General features: G+C 43.7%; 1 protein-coding gene across 5 annotated transcripts in view; it reads right to left on the bottom strand.

Annotated features, from left to right (window-relative positions):
- Window positions 1-18,854, bottom strand: part of LOC123996800 (discoidin domain-containing receptor 2-like) — a 59,350-nt gene that overhangs the window by 8,312 nt on the left and 32,184 nt on the right. The window contains exons 3-12 of one of the 5 annotated variants that reach the window (XM_046300504.1): window positions 8,348-8,450; window positions 4,127-4,358; window positions 3,798-3,945; window positions 3,564-3,666; window positions 2,459-2,642; window positions 1,752-1,992; window positions 1,549-1,620; window positions 1,270-1,406; window positions 823-1,042; window positions 407-645 (exon numbers count right to left, since the gene is read on the bottom strand). In XM_046300504.1, coding sequence (XP_046156460.1) covers window positions 407-645; window positions 823-1,042; window positions 1,270-1,406; window positions 1,549-1,620; window positions 1,752-1,992; window positions 2,459-2,642; window positions 3,564-3,666; window positions 3,798-3,945; window positions 4,127-4,358; window positions 8,348-8,450 — 1,679 coding nt within the window. Of the gene's footprint in view, window positions 1-406; window positions 646-822; window positions 1,043-1,269; window positions 1,407-1,548; window positions 1,621-1,751; window positions 1,993-2,458; window positions 2,643-3,563; window positions 3,667-3,797; window positions 3,946-4,126; window positions 4,359-7,589; window positions 7,747-8,347; window positions 8,451-18,854 lie in introns of those variants that run through there. The other 4 variants (XM_046300507.1, XM_046300505.1, XM_046300508.1 and 1 more) reach the window with 4 other exon arrangements.

Genomic DNA, 18,854 nt, shown 5'->3' with positions numbered 1-18,854 from the left:
GACTCTTATCAACGCACTACATCTAGTGGTCACTAACGATGGTTCTGAAGAGCCTGGAGACTCTGATCAACACATGACATCTAGTGGTCACTAACGATGGTTCTGAAGAGCCTGGAGACTCTGATCAACACACGACATCTAGTGTTCACTAATGATGGTTCTAACGGTGGTTCTGAAGAGCCTGGAGACTCTGATCAACACACGACATCTAGTGTTCACTAATGATGGTTCTGAAGAGCCACAAAGGTTGTGCAAGCTTTTTCTTCAGCCTAAATCACCAGAATAATCTAATTAATGACCCTGATCAATATTGTGCATAAGAAATGAGAAGTGCATAAGAAATTAGTTGAATTAATGTAAATCTAACATGGCATTGATTACTATGTAATGTCCAGAGAGCACAAACCTCTCCAAACTGTCCCTCGCCCAGCTTCTCTTTGAAGGTGAGCAGTTTCCTGGGGAACTCTTCCACTGCCACGTCCTTCCCTGACAGCAGGTCCATGGTTAAAGCAGGGACCGCGTATGTGTTGCCCCCGGTTACACCCTGCAGGTTGACAATGTCTGCCTCGGCATAGTGAGGGACTCCGTCCTGGGCAACTGTTGCAGTGGGAGCCTTGGAGGCTGTCACTGCTGTGCTGGTCAAAACTGATGCCAGAGAAAAGAGTTGAAGGTAGATTCAGCAATATGACATCATCATACACAATGGGGTGACTTCATGCTTACAGAATGAGCAGACATGATCATTTTTCAACCTCTTTAATTCAACTCTCTCATGTCTTTTCTGGTCATTTAAACTCTGCCTTGTGTGTCTGGTTTACTCACCGGCATCCTTGGAGGTGTGGGAGAACTCAGGTAGCATGCGTATGAGTCGTGATGGTTCCTGGTAGTCAGGGCCAAGGGGGAAGATACGCTCGTAGGTGGAGCTAGACTCCTGCTCGCTGGGTGCTGACGATGATGTCGGGTTGTTGTGGCTGTAGGCGAATGTCTCGCTCTGTAGTGACAGACTAGCAGTTAGTTCATCGTCCAGCATCCGCCGCGAGGCCTAGAATAAAGGATGCTGGGGTAAAGAGACACATCTGACCAGCCTTGATTGATCAACACATGGTAGGATTTATTTACCCAACTTTTAATAATATTTTACATTTCCGGATAGTAACAAACAGTCACAATAACTAACGTTCACAATTCAGAGAAATGGAGCATCAAAATGCTTTTTTGACTCAGGAAAAACTCATTTGTATGTATGTGTGACCAGGTGGCATCTCTCACCTTCTCCAGCATCTTCTGCCAGACCTGCCTCCAGAGGATGATGACAATGATGGCGACAAGGATTAGAATGATGGCCACCAGGCAGACAATCAGAATTCTGGTGTTGCTGTCATCTATTTTGTGGGTGGGGTCATCCCCTGGGGAGGGGATAGAGGAAGACATGATTTGATTTGATTACATAATTAAAGCAGGAAATGCTTTGCATGAAATGCATTGCTCACGGGTGGAAGTGTGTGTTACAGCTTGTGTTTGTGTGATGCATGTGGAGTGGGCACTGACCTGGTTGAGTGCTAGTGGGGGGGCTACTGCCGGTCTTGGGTGGTGCCAGGGTAGTGTTGTACATGGCTGTGTCTGGAAGAGCAGAGACAGATGTGAATCACAACAAAGAACAGATAATAGTTTACAGATTCATATTGAAAGGGGTGTTCTATATACATGAGCTGGAGGTGATCTGAGGTGTGTGTACCGGTACACATGTTTACCTGACTGGAAGGTGATTTCGCTAAACATCATCCAGGCTTCAGCAAAGTAGAACTGGCACTTGATTGCGCTGGCCATATGATTGGCCAGAGAGATGGTGACGAAGCGGGCGCTGAGATTGACGTCATCCACCACGGGACTAAAGGAAAGGGGCGTGGCCTCCCAGTCAGCCTCAGAACGGAAGTAACACACCACCTGGCGGAATGCCTTGACATGCTTCATGAACATGTTGTTACAGTGCACCTAGAAACAGAGAAAGAGAGAGACAGAAAGAGAGAGGGGAGAGCAAGAGGAGTATATGTTGTTACAGTGAAACAGGTTATTACAGTCAACCTGCAGGAAAAACATTTTAGGGCGATGGAATTAGGGTCAAGCTGAAAGATTTGGAAATGCAATGCCTGTTATTTGGGAGGTGGTGAACACTTGAAATACCAGCTGGAGTAGCAAGAAATGGGACTCCCGAGTGCCGCAGCGGTCTAAGGCACTGCATCTCAATGCTATAGGCGTCACTACAGACCCTGGTTAGATTCCAGTCTGTACCACATCACGCGTACAATTGGCCCAGTGTAGTCCGGTTTAGGGTTTGGCTGGAGTAGGCCGTCATTGTAAATAAGAATTTGTTCTTAACTGACTTACCTAGTTAAATACATAAATAAAGGTTACATTTAAAAAGAGGTTGTCTGCCTCCCCCCAATCCTTTCACACACACCTTCATGGTGGTGAAATTGCGAGTGCGGTCAAACTCGAACATGATCTCCACGTATCCATTGGGAAAGCTCTCATTAGTCCATCCCACGTAGTCGTAACCAGGCCACACATTGTAGACGTGGCTGTGGGTGAAGTCATCTAATCCACACATTCCATCAGTCAGCTGGCCTAGCCCCTCCGTCATACTGGGGATGGAGAAGGAAAAGGAGAGAGGAGATGAAGATAGAGCTCAGTGTTGGAGTATTTTGAGGTAGTCAAAATACAAAGTAAAAATCTCTAGAAAACTTTGTTTCTGTGGTGAACAAGAGAGTCTGTGGCTGAACTATCCTTTTAAGGAGACCTGGTGACATGTAAACAACTACTTGACAACCTTGCATCCCGCCACCCACCACTAGGTGGTAGCATCATATTATCCACCATCCTCAATATCTCATCTTGGCTGTGGTATCAAAACAGCCATTTTCTCTTCTTGGACTACTTTAACAGACTCAAACTCAGAGAGCGAGAGGAGAAAGAAAGAGAGAGAGGGAGAGAGACTTCCTGACTACTATAGCAGAGACAAACTGATGGCAGTGTCATGGAGGATATTGTTCAGCACACAGTGACTCAAACACTAACACAGAACGGAAGGATACCCAAATAGTCATTTATGCTCCCAAGAAGTCAGGTTTAATTCCAAAAACACTTAATCAAACTCTCCCACGCGTTCATGGATCAGAAGCCATCCGTGGGAGTAATTGTTTGTGTGTGTGTGTTCCTAACACTCCATTGCATAACTGCATAGAGAAATGACGTGTGTGTGTGTGTGTGTGTGCGTGGCATAACCACAGTGATCCATGCCACGGTCTACATCCTGCCAGAACTATGGCAACCAGGCAACAACAGGGCCAGTGAGGAACCAAGGCTCAGAGGTTGGTGAAGGAAAGACAAAAGGAGGAGGAGGAATAACAGAGAATGAGGTTGGATGAACCGAGAGAGGAGGGATATATTGAGAGGCGGAATGAGAAGGAGGAAAAAACAAGGACAAGGAGATGAAGGAAAAGAGAATAGAGGAGCAGCAAGATGACGAGGGAGGTAGACAAGGAAAAGGAGTTATGCACACCCACCTGTAGATGACGGCTCCATCATACACAGAGTCATTGAGGTGGACAGGCTGGCCTTCCAGACTCATCTGTTCTCCTGCTGGGGCGTTGTAGGACACCAGACCATCTGACATAGACAGAGACTGCATTAGCCCACTGAGCTAAAGCCTAGGCAGCGAGTTTGCCCAACTCTGTCTACCTATGGCTCAGAGTAGGGAGCTCCTCCTCCTATCCCTTTCTCCTCTCCATCTGTCTTACCAAGCCACTCACAGCCGTAGAGCTCTACCCTCATGCAGACGTTCATGGAGTGGTCTGAGACGGGCATGAACCTCACGAAGCGGGCGATGATCGGAGGCTCCAGGTCCTTCAGCACAATGTCATATGCATTCCTGTTTCCCTCTATCACCTACAGCCATGAATCAATCAACCAATTAGCCTAAATAATAAGAAATAAATCACACATTCCAGTTCCCCTTAATCACCGGAGAGTGACGTCACAAATCACCAAAATTACCATTGTCAATGTATTAACATTTTTATATTCCTGTCCTCCTTCTCAATCATTAATCATGTAAATCAATAATCACCTGTTTGCCCTGTCTGTTCCTCCAGGAAATCCAGCGGCTGCCGTCACGGCTATATTTAATCTTGTACATCTGGGCGAACTCGTTGCCGATGCCCCCTGCGTGGCGGCCCTGTGTTCCCACCAGGGTGATGAAGTGGAGGGAACGCAGGTCTATCTGGAGGAACTCCTTTAGACTGTCTGGTTCAACCGTTATCTCTGGACACCACGCACCATCACCCTCCTCAAAGTCTAACCTGAGGGTGGGAGATAAAGGGGTGGAGAGTATGGGACAGAGAGGAAGGGGTGAAGAGGGTGGGAGATAAAGGGGTGGAGAGGATGGGACAGAGAGGAAGGGGTGGAGAGGGTGGGAGATAAAGGGGTGGAGAGGATGGGACAGAGAGGAAGGGGTGAAGAGGGTGGGAGATAAAGGGGTGGAGAGGATGGGACAGAGAGGAAGGGGTGAAGAGGGTGGGAGAGAGAGGAGGGGGTGGATAAGGGAGGAGAGAGGGCAGGAGAGGGAGAGAACAGGAATAAAAAGGAGAGTAGAGAGAAAGGGAGGCGGTGAACATAGATAGAAAGGGAACAGAGAGAGAGAAATGGAGGGAAAGGGAAGAGAAAAGGGAGAGAGAGGTCAGTGGAAATTGTGGTGGGTGGATGTCAGTTCATACAGTCTGTTAAACAAACACATTTGTCGTAAATTAATGTGAAAGTGTTCATGTAGGGTTGAGCTGGCAGGGGAGAGGGGAGGCTAGCCAGAATAAAACTATGCTGTCCAGAACAGAACCTAGATTACATCAGTCTAAAAATGAGAGCAGGCCACCCATTCTCCAATAAGCACACATGCACACGCAATCACTCTCTCTCTCTGTTTCTTATTTTTCTCTCTCGCTCTTTCCAGGCTGAACCATGTGGGCTTTTTACACACAGGGAGCAGAAACTGATACCCAGTAAACTGAAAACACACACACACAATCTTGAAAACGGTTTGTGAGTGTATATGAATGTGCATGAGTGTTTGTGTGTGTAGTTGTGGGGGAGCCTGCATGTGTCCAGTCCACAATCGAAATTGAGAGGTATTTATGGATGTGTATGTGTGCTTGTGTGTGTCATTGGCGGCCGGTGCCACTTAAGATGAGGGAGGATGATAATTGTTGTCATGAGCATGGCCTTATTTCTATTACAGCATAATGGATGACTGTCATTCATATTCCATTCACCCAGATCAATGTAACATCAATAGGTTTAGGCTACTACATTATACTCTAATTTCCCCTATACACATTGTCGTGTCTCTGGCATCATTAAAGTGAAGACTGTTATTTTATCAAATCAATTCTCTGTAATTATTATTACGTGATTAAACTAATCATGTAAATGTAATTAACTACGAAGTTGGGGCACCAAGGAAAATCTTCAGATTACAAAGTTATAATTTTCCTAATATAACTCTTCTAATTAATAAATAATTATTTACCTCACGTTAGTCTCATTCCAAACATTGTAAATTGTTGGTTATCTGCACAAACCCAGCTTTTACTATGAATCATCCATACACCAATTGTCTTAATCATTTATTTACTAACTAAGTAAATAATCACAGAAATGCATAAACAAACAAACAGTAGATATGGTTGCAAGGAAATGATAGGGGAGGTTGCCTAGTGGGCTAAGCCGATGTGACGGCTCGGTGAACAAACGGAAGTGGGTGTGGACTGAGAAGGGCGGGAAAGACACAAATGAAATGCTAATCCTCTCCACATGAACGCTCACTCATTCGGGAATAATTGCAATCAATATATATTTACGCTCAGTGTGTCGTCGTGATCTCTGTTGGAGCTGTCCGTCTTTCTTCAGAGTACCATTCAGAAATGTTCTCATGGTATAGATGTTTCGGCAGTTGTCGGTCTTCGCATCCCAGGTTGACATAATTTCCAGCTGCAGACTAATAATTAGTATCTAAGATTTGCTCTTATTCTGTCAGGATCGATAGTCTCAGAGTTGAACCATTTCCCGCGTGTAGCCAATGCTTCACGTGGTATGGTTAGGAATTCAACAACCATTACAACCTTAGCTTAAACTGAGATTTTTGTGGTCGCTACTCAAACCTTTGCCCCCTCAGCTGACTGAGGTATGCACGGTCTGAAGAGGTTTTATTCATAACAGTAGAAAAGTGCTGTTCTATGACACCAAATCATGTCTGTGCTCACGGGGCAGGCCAATAACTTAGTTAAACTTTAAAGGGAATACAAGTATCTTTCATTGAAGGTTTAACATCACCTTACATCATTTCACAAATAGTTTAATCTTTCCCCTTTCATTTTATACAAGAATTAGATGCAAACCATAACTGAGAAAAGTACATATACAGAGATATAGTCATGTTTGTTTCCTGTCCTCTCTGAGGTCACCAAATGAAACACACTCGTCATACCCATCCCTTAAGTGTCCACGGACAATTCCCACAAGTGGACATTTTGTATCAAATCCTCATTTTGGGGATTTATGAGTTCGCCATGTGAAATCCTTTGTTCTCTCTGTGTCTCTTTCTGCATGGCCAGGGGGAGAGAGTCTCCTCCAGGAATTTACAACCTGAGATAACAGAACCTGGGTGTAGGAGAGAGAGAGGGGCCACTAGCTAAACCCAAAAAGGGCCACGTCATGATACCATCATGAGGTTGCTACAACCTAGCCTATGAATGAAAGTTTACAATGTAGCTGGGTGCACAGGTAGAGAGTAATCAAGGTGACAGACAGTGACACATTCAATACCGCCTTGCACACTCTTGGCTGCATCTAGACGACTTTGGGAGTAATCATTAGTCCAACAGTTGAAAATATGAATTTATATTGGATAAATTCAGGTATATTTTTATCCCTGCATCTTTCCGTTAGCTTCCGTTTAAGAAACGTTTTCAACAGAATCGGCTTAGAGTTCACTTTCATAGCAGTCACATAAAAACAGCATATATATATATAAAGTGGGGTAAAAAAGTATTTAGTCAGCAAAATTTGCAAATAAATTCATTAAAAAATCCTACAATGTGATTTTCTGGACTTTGTTTTCTCATTTTGTCTGTCATAGTTGAAGTGTACCTATGATGAAAATTACAGGCCTCTCTCATCTTTTTAAGTGGGAGAACTTGCACAATTGGTGGCTGACTAAATACTTTTTTGCCCCACTGTATATATAATTCCTTCCCACAACCATCTATGTGCTCTCCTCTCACCTTGTCTCTTTGCTTGTGGACTTGTGCACAACACATCAGTTGTCTGTAACCAGGCAAAAAATACCTTTCCAACGAAACCCTCATATCATGACCGCTACACAAATCCTACATCGTTGTCACATCATAGTAAGCATAGCTACTAGAACTAACTCATTAGTAAACCCACTACAATCATGCAGTACAGTGTACTGTCAGAAGGCAGATTAGCAGTTACACCGGTGGGCCGGTGGCAATGAATTAATAAAACCAAAAGCTTACCTTGACTTAGAAGAGTTCCCGTGTTGGATAGCCATTGCCTGCTAGCTAACATAGCATACCTCTCTTTTTGAGCCAGGTGTTTGAGTAGGCTAAACTAGCTAGCTGCATATGCTAGCTAAATGAAAGTTTTAAAAAATACAACCAAATATAGTTAGCGCTCTCTCTCTCTCTTGCTTCTCCTTAATTTAGGAATAAATGAATTTGTTCAAAACTGTTCAACTATTGTCTTCCTCTCTCTTTGAGTCAACTACTCACCACATTTTATACACTGCACTGCAGTGCTAGCTAGCTTTAATTGATGCTTTCAGCAATAGATTCATTATCTGATCTTTTGATTGGATGGACAGCATGTCAGTTCATGCAGCAAGAGCTCTGATAGGTTGGAGGACGTCCTCTGGAAGTTGACATAATTACTGTGCAAGTATATAGAAAGGGGTGAGAACCATGAGCCTCGTAGGTTTTATATTGAGGTCAATGTACCTAGAAGAAGACAGAAGCTAGCTGTCCACCGGCTACACCATGGTGTTACCCTACAGAGTGCTGTTGAGGATACTGTAGACCTTCAATGCAAAACAGTGTGTTTTAATCAGTTATTTGGTGATGTGAATATATTTAGCATTGTCTTATCTAAAAAGGATAACTTTAATGTTTCACTATTTTATTTGTATGAAATTCACTGAGGAGGATGGTACTCCCCTTCCTCCTCTGAGGAGCCTCCACTGTGGGTGTGTGTCCGCGCACATGTGTGTATACAGTACCTGCCGTATCTAGCAGCTGTAGACTCAGACCACTGACTGGAGGCAGAGATGTCTTCATCCTGAATTTGTCCTCCGGACATCCCCAGGGGGTACCGACACACACCTACAACACAACTCAGCTTTTAGTACAAGCATGCATGTGCGCACCCATGCAAATCCACACATATATGCAAAGCATATACAGTTGAAGTCTGAAGTTTACATACAACTTAGCCAAACACATTTAAACTCAGTTTTTCACAAACCCTGACATTTAATCCTAGTAATAATTCCCTGTCTTAGGTCAGTTAGGATCACCACTTTATTTTAAGAATGTGGAATGTCAGAATAATAGTAGAGAGAATTATTTATTTCAGCTTTTATTTCTTTCATCACATTCCCAGTGGGTTCAGAAGCTTACACTCAATTAGTATTTGGTAGCATTGTCTTTAAATAGTTTAACTTGGGTCAAATGTTTCGGGTAGCCTTCCACAAGCTTCCCACAATAAGTTGGGTGAATTTTGGCACATTCTTTCTGACAGAGCTGGTGTAACTGAGTCAGGTTTGTAGGCCTCCTTGCTTGCATATGCTTTTTTAGTTCTGCCCACAAATCTTTTATAAGATTGATGTCAGGGCTTTGTGATGGCCACTCCAATACCTTGACTTTGTTGTCCTCAAGCCATTTTGCCACAACTTTTGAAGTATGCTTGGGGTCATTGTCCATTTGAAAGACCCATTTGCGACCAAGATTTAACTTCCTGATGTCTTGAGATGTTGCTTCAATATATCCACATAATTTTCCTTTCCTATTGATGCCATCTATTTTGTGAAGAGCACCAGTCCCTCCTGCAGCAAAGCACCGCCACAACTTGATGCTGCCACCCCCGTCCTTTACGGTTGGGATGCTGTTCTTCGGCTTGCAAGACTCCCCCTTTTTCCTCCAAACATAACGATGGTCATTACGACCAAACAGTTCTATTTTTGCTTCATCAGACCAGAGGACATTTCTCCAAAAAGTACAATGTTTGTCCCCATGTGCAGTTGATAACCAGTCTGGGTTTTTTATGGAGGTTTTGGAGTAGTAGCCTCTTCCTTGCTGAGCGGCCTTTTAGGTTATGTTGATATAGGACTTGTTTTACTATGGACATAGATACTCTTGTACCCGTTTCCTCCAGCATCTTTACAAGGTCCTTTGCTATTGTTCTGGGATTTATTGGCACTTTTCGCACCAAAGTACATTCATCTCTAGGAGACAGAACGCATCTCCTTCCTGAGCTGTTTGACAGCTGTGTGGTCCCATGGTGTTTATACTTGCGTATTATTGTTTGTTCAGATGAACGTGGTACCTTCAGGCGCTTGGCAATTGCTCCCAAGGATGAACCAGACATGTGGAGGTCTTCAAATTTTTTTCTGAGGTCTTGGCTGATTTCTTTTGATTTTTCCATGATGTCAAGCAAAGATGCACTGAGTTTGAAGGTAGGCCTTGAAATACATCCACAGGTACACCTCCAATTGACTCAAATGATGTCAATCAGAAGCTTATAAAGCCATGTCATTGTTTTCTGGAATTTTCCAAGCTGTTTAAAGGCAAGGCACAGTCAACTTATTGTATGTAAACCTCTGACCCACTGGAATTGTGATCAAGTGAATTATACGCAAAATAATTTGTCTGTAAACAATTGTTGGAAAAATGACTTGTGTCATGCACAAAGTATATGTCCTAACCTACTTGCCAAAACTATAGATTGTTAACAAGAAACTTGTGGAGTGGTTGAAAAATGAATTTCAATGACTCCAACCTAAGTGTATGTAAACTTCCGACTTCATCTGTAAGCCAGGAATCATCTACTATATTCAGCTGCGGGTCAATTTCTTTGGTCGGGGTGCCAGAACATAATTACAAATAATTTGTTGACTGCAAATTGACCACAAGAAGCCCAAACAGATATAATATTTGATTAAAACATATTAATTTCAATCCTTGCTTACATTTGTATATGATCACGTCTCTATTATGCATGGAAATACTTGGGAACAGATTCCCCAAATGAAAATCACTTGGAGCTCATTTCCTGTTTTTACAGTTTATGTCCAACAATGAAAATGTAACCCCCCCAAAAAAACGTTATTTGGGGAGACAAATAAAACCACACACAACCAAATTGTTGGGATCCCTAATATAGGCAATAGCTCAAGAAATATTCAGGTCTGGACCACCTCCGCTACACCAAGTTGTGTGGTAGTAACTTTTACAGGCTGACTACACTGCTCGCATTGCGTGCGCGAGCGTTGCAAAATACATGTAGAAATCTATATTATTCAATTATTGCACCCACACTGTCTGCGTTGCCAAGGGCTAAAATAGAAGTCAGTTTTATTTGTGACGCAGATCGCGCTGCAAGTCCTGCCTCTCCCATCTCCTCATTGGTTATACCCACGTGGGTGACTGAAAGACGAACGAGGTCATGGCGGTAATGCACCTCATTTATGAATGTTGCTAATCGCAATATAATGTCAAAAGAAGAAAAAGCCTAGGAGGAGAGATGACTAAATCAAATCAAATTGTATTTGTCACATACACATGGTTAGCAGATGTTAGTGTGAGTGTAGCGAAATGCTTGTGCTTCTAGTTCCGACAACTAGAAATTTACATTTAATGAAATGATTCAGATGACCATTTGATGTGTGGATGAATTGTCGGAGTAGAGGACCTTGTGTATTTCAGGTAAAATAACAACTCAATGTTTATAGCCCAGGACAAATTAGCTAGCTAAATTGCAATAAATGCTTAATGCTTTTCGACCTGTCCCCAAATTAATGTAATTGGTTAAGAGTTTGTTTTGATATTTTAACCTGCGTGTCGTGATCGCGTTTGGTGTGGGGGGGACAAAATACATATATGCACGATGGCGCACGGGCGCTGCCGGTTTGGGTTCTGTGTTACTGGTGGGAGTGCTGAGCTCACAGACAAACCCATAGTCTTTATTGACAAGGCTTATCTGTCTAATCACAGACATACACCCGCCTACTACTTTCTTCTACAATAAAAAAACGTTTATGTTTTGTCTTGCCTATTCACCGTCTGAATGGCACACATACACAGTCTGTGTCTCAATTGTCTGAAGGTTTTATAATCTCCTCTCCTTCATATACACTGATTCAAGTGGATTTAACAAGTGGCATCAGTAAGGGATCATAGCTTTCACCTGGTCAGTCTGTCATGAAAAGATCAGGGGTTCTTAATGTTTTGTATACTCAGTGTAGATGGTATCTATTCACTTTTACAAGCCTGAAATCGAATATCCTTTACTTTTGTTGCTGTTTCTAAGAGTAAAAATAAAATGTGATTTTCCATCAATATAATTCCAGCAGGGCTGAGTGTATATTGAGTATTTATTGAGGTTTATGGTTTATAATCACTGCTTCAACTGTCTTCTCTACTCAGTAGAAAACTGATTTTAACAATTAACTTGAATACAACCCAACCAATGTCTTAGATGATTATGCAGAACATTTCAGCAAACTGTATAGATGTCCTGTTTGAGTGTGAGTGTGTGGGTGTACAGTGTGAGTGTGTGGGTGTACAGTGTGAGTGTACAGTGTGAGTGTGTACGTGTACAGTGTGAGTGTGTGGGTGTACAGTGTGAGTGTACAGTGTGAGTGTGTGGGTGTACAGTGTGAGTGTACAGTGTGAGTGTGTAGGTGTACAGTGTGAGTGTACAGTGTGAGTGTGTGAGTGTACAGTGTGAGTGTGTGAGTGTACAGTGTGAGTGTACAGTGTGAGTGTGTGAGTGTACAGTGTGAGTGTGTGAGTGTACAGTGTGAGTGTACAGTGTGTGCGCACAGGGTTGACTGGTCAGTAGGAGAGGCAGAGGAAATGCAAGGGGACACTTGGTGAGAGAGATAGAGTGTTTCTGTAGTGTACAGTATGATGGATGGTCACAGGGAGTAGAGGAGGTGGTGCAGGCCAGGGGGACTCTCCCTTCAGCATGGCCCCTCAGCTCAGCTCTGTCTGAGACACAGGAAAGTCTTTGTGAAACTGCCAGAAACAGCACACAGAACACACAACGCTCAAGGCCCTTTCTGTCCTCCCTCGCTTTTTTATCCTTCCTTTCTGTCCTCTCTCTCTCTTACAAATATTTCCTTAAAAGTCAAGATGGGGAAACCTTGCAGAGTTCGTCCTGGCAGTGATGGTGAGATTCAATTCAGAAAGAGATCAGTCCCAAAACAAAAAATTATTCCTGATGTGAGACTGCCTTTTTTCTCCTCTGCAGATCCCTCATCCTCCCTTCCATCCTCCCCCTTCCTTTATCTTCCCCTGACCTCCTCCATCCCTCCCCTCCCTCATGCCCCAACAGACATCAGCCATAATCATCACACACTTCTCATATTTCCAGTCTATTAGTGGTAATCTTGGTAATATAATTGCAATCAAATGTGATAACATCTGCAATTGTATTTGGAAACATTTAATTGGCCCTCCAGGCAGTTCAGATACTCGATCCTCGCCCCCCCAGGTTTGGGTGAGAAAAACATCCATAACAATTTTACTGCAGTTTACTCACCTCTGGTAAAATAATGTTTCAAATAAAATCACGCTGCAGATTATAGTATATTTGATAATTTTTCACAGATTGGTGCTCTTTTGCGTGTTGAAAATATTTCCCTAATGAGTGGTGGAGGTTGGGCTAGTTGACCATGGTATTTCACCACTGGTCTGAGTGAATGAAGAGAAACATGAGTCCATTCACATACAGGTGTCCACTGCAAACAGAGGCAGGGAGAAAGAGAACCAGAAAAAGAAAGAGAGAAATAGGGGGAAGACGAGTCCTGAATTTGCAGACATTGATAGTTTATTGATTTCAGACTAGAGTAACTGAAAAATCAAATTATTTACATGTCTTATTAAGTACTTAATATTGCGTGAATGAAGCTCATGATATTATTGTCACAGCAGGACACAAATACAGAATGAAACTCTGAACAACAACATTATCTGCGATTCACTTGGTGAAAATAAGTAATCGGATCCATAATAAATATAATGTTCCATCAACTACAGCCAGACAGATCCAAATGCTCAGCCCACAGACAAAGGAGGAGAAGGCAGAGAAAGTGTTTGATATTTCCTGGGATATAGTTGGTGAAAATAAGAGTCATTACCAGTGGTTAAGTCAGACTCCATCCTAAACTAAAGCATGCATATATATATATATATATCAGTGGGGAGAACAACTATTTGATCCCCTGCTGATTTTGCAGGTTTTCCTACTTACAAAGCATGTAGAGGTCTGTAATTTTTTATCATAGGTACACTTCAACTGTGAGAGACAGAATCTAAAACAAAAATTAAGAAAATCACATTGTATGATTTTTAAAACTTGCAAAATCAAAATCGGCAGTGTATCAAATACTTGTTCTCCTCACTCAATATATAGAGAGGGGGGTAGAGAGAGAGAGAGAGAGAGAGAGAAGAGAGAGAGGAGAGGAGAGAGAGAGGACCCCTGTAACGTCACCATTGGCTAATACACTCTTACAGGTCACATGCACGCACACAGCATACACACACCGATCCAGCTCCAAGTGGCTTCTTTCCCTCTCTCACCACTTATTTTTTTTCTATGTGCCCTGGCCAGTGAAAGGCAGGCTTGTTCCATCGTGTTTGCTGTCTAACCACAGGCTCCAGGCTCTGATATTATAGTGAATTTAGTTTGTGACCGTCTCGCGTAAACTCTCATAACCTTTCTATTGTATTAATATGAGAGCAATATCACAGAGGCTCAAGATAGGCTTAAACAACTGGATGACCTGACCTTGGTGGGAGTTGAAGATATATATTGTGTGTGTGTGTGTGTGTGTGCATGCAGAGGATCCAGCTATCCCACTGGAGTCTGTGGTTAATGCATTCCAGACATTCTGACAGCAGGAATGTACATGGAAAGGGGCTTGCCATGTGTATTTGCTGGGATTGTTGTTCATCACTTAGAAGTGGTGGAGTGCAGAGTACCAATGGATCGGAACATGGCCAAAGTTACTTTAAATTCATTCAACAAAATGTTCTAAATCCAAAATATGCCCCATTGTGGGACAATCATTTTGAAGACAAGTGAGGGAGAAATCATCATTATTTCCATATTTCAAATCCTCTAGACTAGACAAAGACTTCCTAAACGCAAGAGAATGGATGAGGGAATTGTGTGTCTGTCCAATAAGCTATATCTTTATGTCCTTTGTCACTCAACAAATTTGCTATGAGTCTTGTTGACTCCAGCACAGGTCTTACTGTGTCTAACTACCATTCTGTTGCATGGATGAAGAAAAATAAATACCAGAATGCAGAAAATTTGCATGGCTGCATTTAGTAGCACTGAGAGGCAAGGTGATGACAACTTTCCACTTCTTAAAATCCTTGAACAGTGCTGTTATACCATCTCTGTCTTTCCTATTTCCACTCTGAGTGGGCGACAAGATTTTCACTGTAGACTGGGAGCCATATAGAGACTCTGGAATAAGGCTTTAGTAGAGATAGATGGAGGAGAAATAGAGAGGGACTATAAGGCTGGAGTAGAGATGGAGCAAGAGAGAAAAACTGTATAACGCTGGACTATACATCGAGTAATAGAGATAGGTGAAAGCTGGACACTGTCAAGATGATCCACTCTGCTGTATATCTGGTAAACCAGATCAGAGACCTCTATCAACTGTCATAACGAGATGTAGAGAGGCCTGAAAACAACCACAGCACCCACCACTGCCTTGTCCCTTTGGAGAGAACACCCTCTTCTTAAAACCTACTCTCTCGCTCAGCCTGCCATTATAGCAACATGCTAGGCTTAAAGATCAGCCACATTGTAGGCTGTAAAATACACACATGAATGGAGGGAAGGGCGTGTCAAGTGTGTGTGTCACTCCACTGAAAAATATGTTAAAGTTGTTATGTATGATCATGAAAGTCCACGAAAACGAATTGTCATTTCGCTGCACCAAGCTACAGATAAATACAAGTTTACAGCATATGAAACATAGCCTTTGTTTACTTTTAGGCGCCCCAGACGAGTTAGTGAAAAATGTTCTGGTGTGTTTGTAGTTTGCCGTGAGCAGGATGTAATTAAACAGCAATGTTAATGTGGAGGACTGACTGTACAATTATCTCCCTCAGAGTATAGACTGCCACGCCACAGCTGTAAAAGACCTCAAAGCACACACGCACGTGCAGACGCGCAAGCTCTCGTGTACACACACACACACACACACACTCGTAGGTCTATTGCTTGGCCCTGTGCCCTGCTCTTTTATACAATTCTAAACTTATATTTAATGAAAGCAGCTCTATGATGTTGTGACACATACTACAGTCCAAGGTCATTGCATTTCTCAGGACTTGATGATGGCTGTTGCCAAGGTGCACACCAAATGTTGCCACTGGATTTCCTAGTAAAATATAATTGGTCGTCTCATTGACATCACACTTTCCCTCAGTGAACCACCGCTAGAGTGGGAACAGAACAGTGGAGAGACCCATGGACAACAGAACAGTGGAGACCCATGGACAACAGAACAGTGGACACCCATGGACAACAGAACAATGAAGAGACCCATGGACAACAGAACTGTGGAGACCCATGGACAACAGAACAGTGGAGACCCATGGACAACAGAACAATGAAGAGACCCATGGACAACAGAACAGTGAAGAGACCCATGGACAACAGAACAGTGAAGGGACCCATGGACAACAGAACAATGAAGAGACCCATGGACAACAGAACAGTGAAGGGACCCATGGACAACAGAACAGTGAAGAGACCCATGGAGAACAGAACAATGGAGAGACCCATGGACAACAGAACAGTGAAGAGACCCATGGACAACAGAACAATGAAGAGACCCATGGACAACAGAACAGTGAAGAGACCCATGGACAACAGAACAGTGAAGAGACCCATGGACAACAGAACAGTGAAGAGACCCATGGACAACAGAACAGTGGAGACCCATGGACAACAGAACAGTGGAGACCCATGGACAACAGAACAGTGGAGACCCATGGACAACAGAACAGTGGAGACCCATGGACAACAGAACAGTGGAGACCCATGGACAACAGAACAGTGGAGACCCATGGACAACAGACCAGTGAAGAGACCCATGAACAACAGAACTGTGGAGACCCATGGACAACAGAACAGTGGAGACCCATGGACAACAGAACAGTGAAGAGACCCATGGACAACAGAACAGTGGAGACCCATGGACAACAGAACAGTGAAGAGACCCATGGACAACAGAACAGTGGAGACCCATGGACAACAGAACAGTGGAGAGACCCATGGACAACAGAACAATGAAGAGACCCATGGACAACAGAACAGTGAAGAGACCCATGGACAACAGAACAGTGGAGACCCATGGACAACAGAACAGTGAAGAGACCCATGGACAACAGAACAGTGGAGAGACCCATGGACAACAGAACAGTGGAGAGACCCATGGACAACAGAACAGTGAAGAGACCCATGGACACCAGATCAGTGGAGAGACCCATGGACAACAGAACAGTGAAGAGACCCATGGACAACAGAACAGTGAAGACCCATGGACAACAGAACAGTGAAGAGACCTAAGGACAACAGAACAGTGGAGAGACCCATGGACAACAGAACAGTGAAGAGACCCATGGACAACAGAACAGTGGAGAGACCCATGGACAACAGAACAGTGAAGAGACCCATGGACAACAGAACAGTGAAGAAACCCATGGACAACAGAACAGTGGAGACCCATAGACAACAGAACAGTGAAGGGACCCATGAACAACAGAACCGTGGAGACCCATAGACAACAGAACAGTGGAGAGATCCATGGACAACAGATCAGTGGAGACCCATGGACAACATAACAGTGGAGAGATCCATGGACAACAGATCAGTGGAGACCCATGGACAACAGAACAGTGAAGAGACCCATGGACAACAGATCAGTGGAGACCCATGGACAACAGAACAGTGGAGAGACCCATGGACAACAGAACAATGAAGAGACCCATGGACAACAGAACAGTGAAGAGACCCATGGACACCAGATCAGTGGAGAGACCCATGGACAACAGAACAGTGAAGAGACCCATGGACAACAGAACAGTGAAGACCCATGGACAACAGAACAGTGAAGAGACCTAAGGACAACAGAACAGTGGAGAGACCCATGGACAACAGAACAGTGAAGAGACCCATGGACAACAGAACAGTGGAGAGACCCATGGACAACAGAACAGTGAAGAGACCCATGGACAACAGAACAGTGAAGAAACCCATGGACAACAGAACAGTGGAGACCCATAGACAACAGAACAGTGAAGGGACCCATGAACAACAGAACCGTGGAGACCCATAGACAACAGAACAGTGGAGAGATCCATGGACAACAGATCAGTGGAGACCCATGGACAACATAACAGTGGAGAGATCCATGGACAACAGATCAGTGGAGACCCATGGACAACAGAACAGTGGAGAGATCCATGGACAACAGATCAGTGGAGATACATGGACAACAGAACAGTGGAGACCCATGGACAACATAACAGTGGAGAGACCCATGGACAACAGAACAGTGGAGACCCATGGACAACAGAACAGTGGAGACCCATGGACAACATAACAGTGGAGAGATCCATGGACAACAGAACAGTGGAGAGATCCATGGACAACAGATCAGTGGAGATACATGGACAACAGAACAGTGGAGACCCATGGACAACAGAACAGTGGAGAGATCCATGGACAACAGATCAGTGGAGATACATGGACAACAGAACAGTGGAGACCCATGGACAACAGAACAGTGGAGACCCATGGACAACAGAACAGTGGAGAGACCCATGGACAACAGAACAGTGGAGACCCATGGACAACAGAACAGTGGAGACCCATGGACAACAGAACAGTGGAGAGATCCATGGACAACAGAACAGTGGAGAGATCCATGGACAACAGATCAGTGGAGATACATGGACAACAGATCAGTGGAGATACATGGACAACAGAACAGTGGAGAGATCCATGGACAACATAACAGTGGAGAGACCCATGGACAACAGATCAGTGGAGATACATGGACAACAGAACTGTGAAGAGATCCATGGACAACAGAACAGTGGAGACCCATGGACAACAGAACAGTGGAGAGACCCATGGACAACAGATCAGTGGAGATACATGGACAACAGAACAGTGGAGACCCATGGACAACAGAACAGTGGAGAGACCCATGGACAACAGATCAGTGGAGATACATGGACAACAGAACAGTGGAGACCCATGGACAACAGAACAGTGGAGAGACCCATGGACAACAGATCAGTGGAGATATATGGACAACAGAACAGTCCCACTCACATCAAAGAGACAGCAGTAGCAGTTAAGGCCACCAAATGGAAACTGATAAGAGAATTATGTTCTTCAGGTACATAACCCAATTTAATTATATTACTCTCAGTCTGCAAACCAGAATGTGTAAGATCCCGGTC

This window comes from Oncorhynchus gorbuscha, linkage group LG15, assembly GCF_021184085.1.
Source record: "Oncorhynchus gorbuscha isolate QuinsamMale2020 ecotype Even-year linkage group LG15, OgorEven_v1.0, whole genome shotgun sequence".
NCBI classification, from domain to species: domain Eukaryota; kingdom Metazoa; phylum Chordata; class Actinopteri; order Salmoniformes; family Salmonidae; genus Oncorhynchus; species Oncorhynchus gorbuscha.
This window is presented reverse-complemented; position numbering and strand designations above follow the sequence as displayed.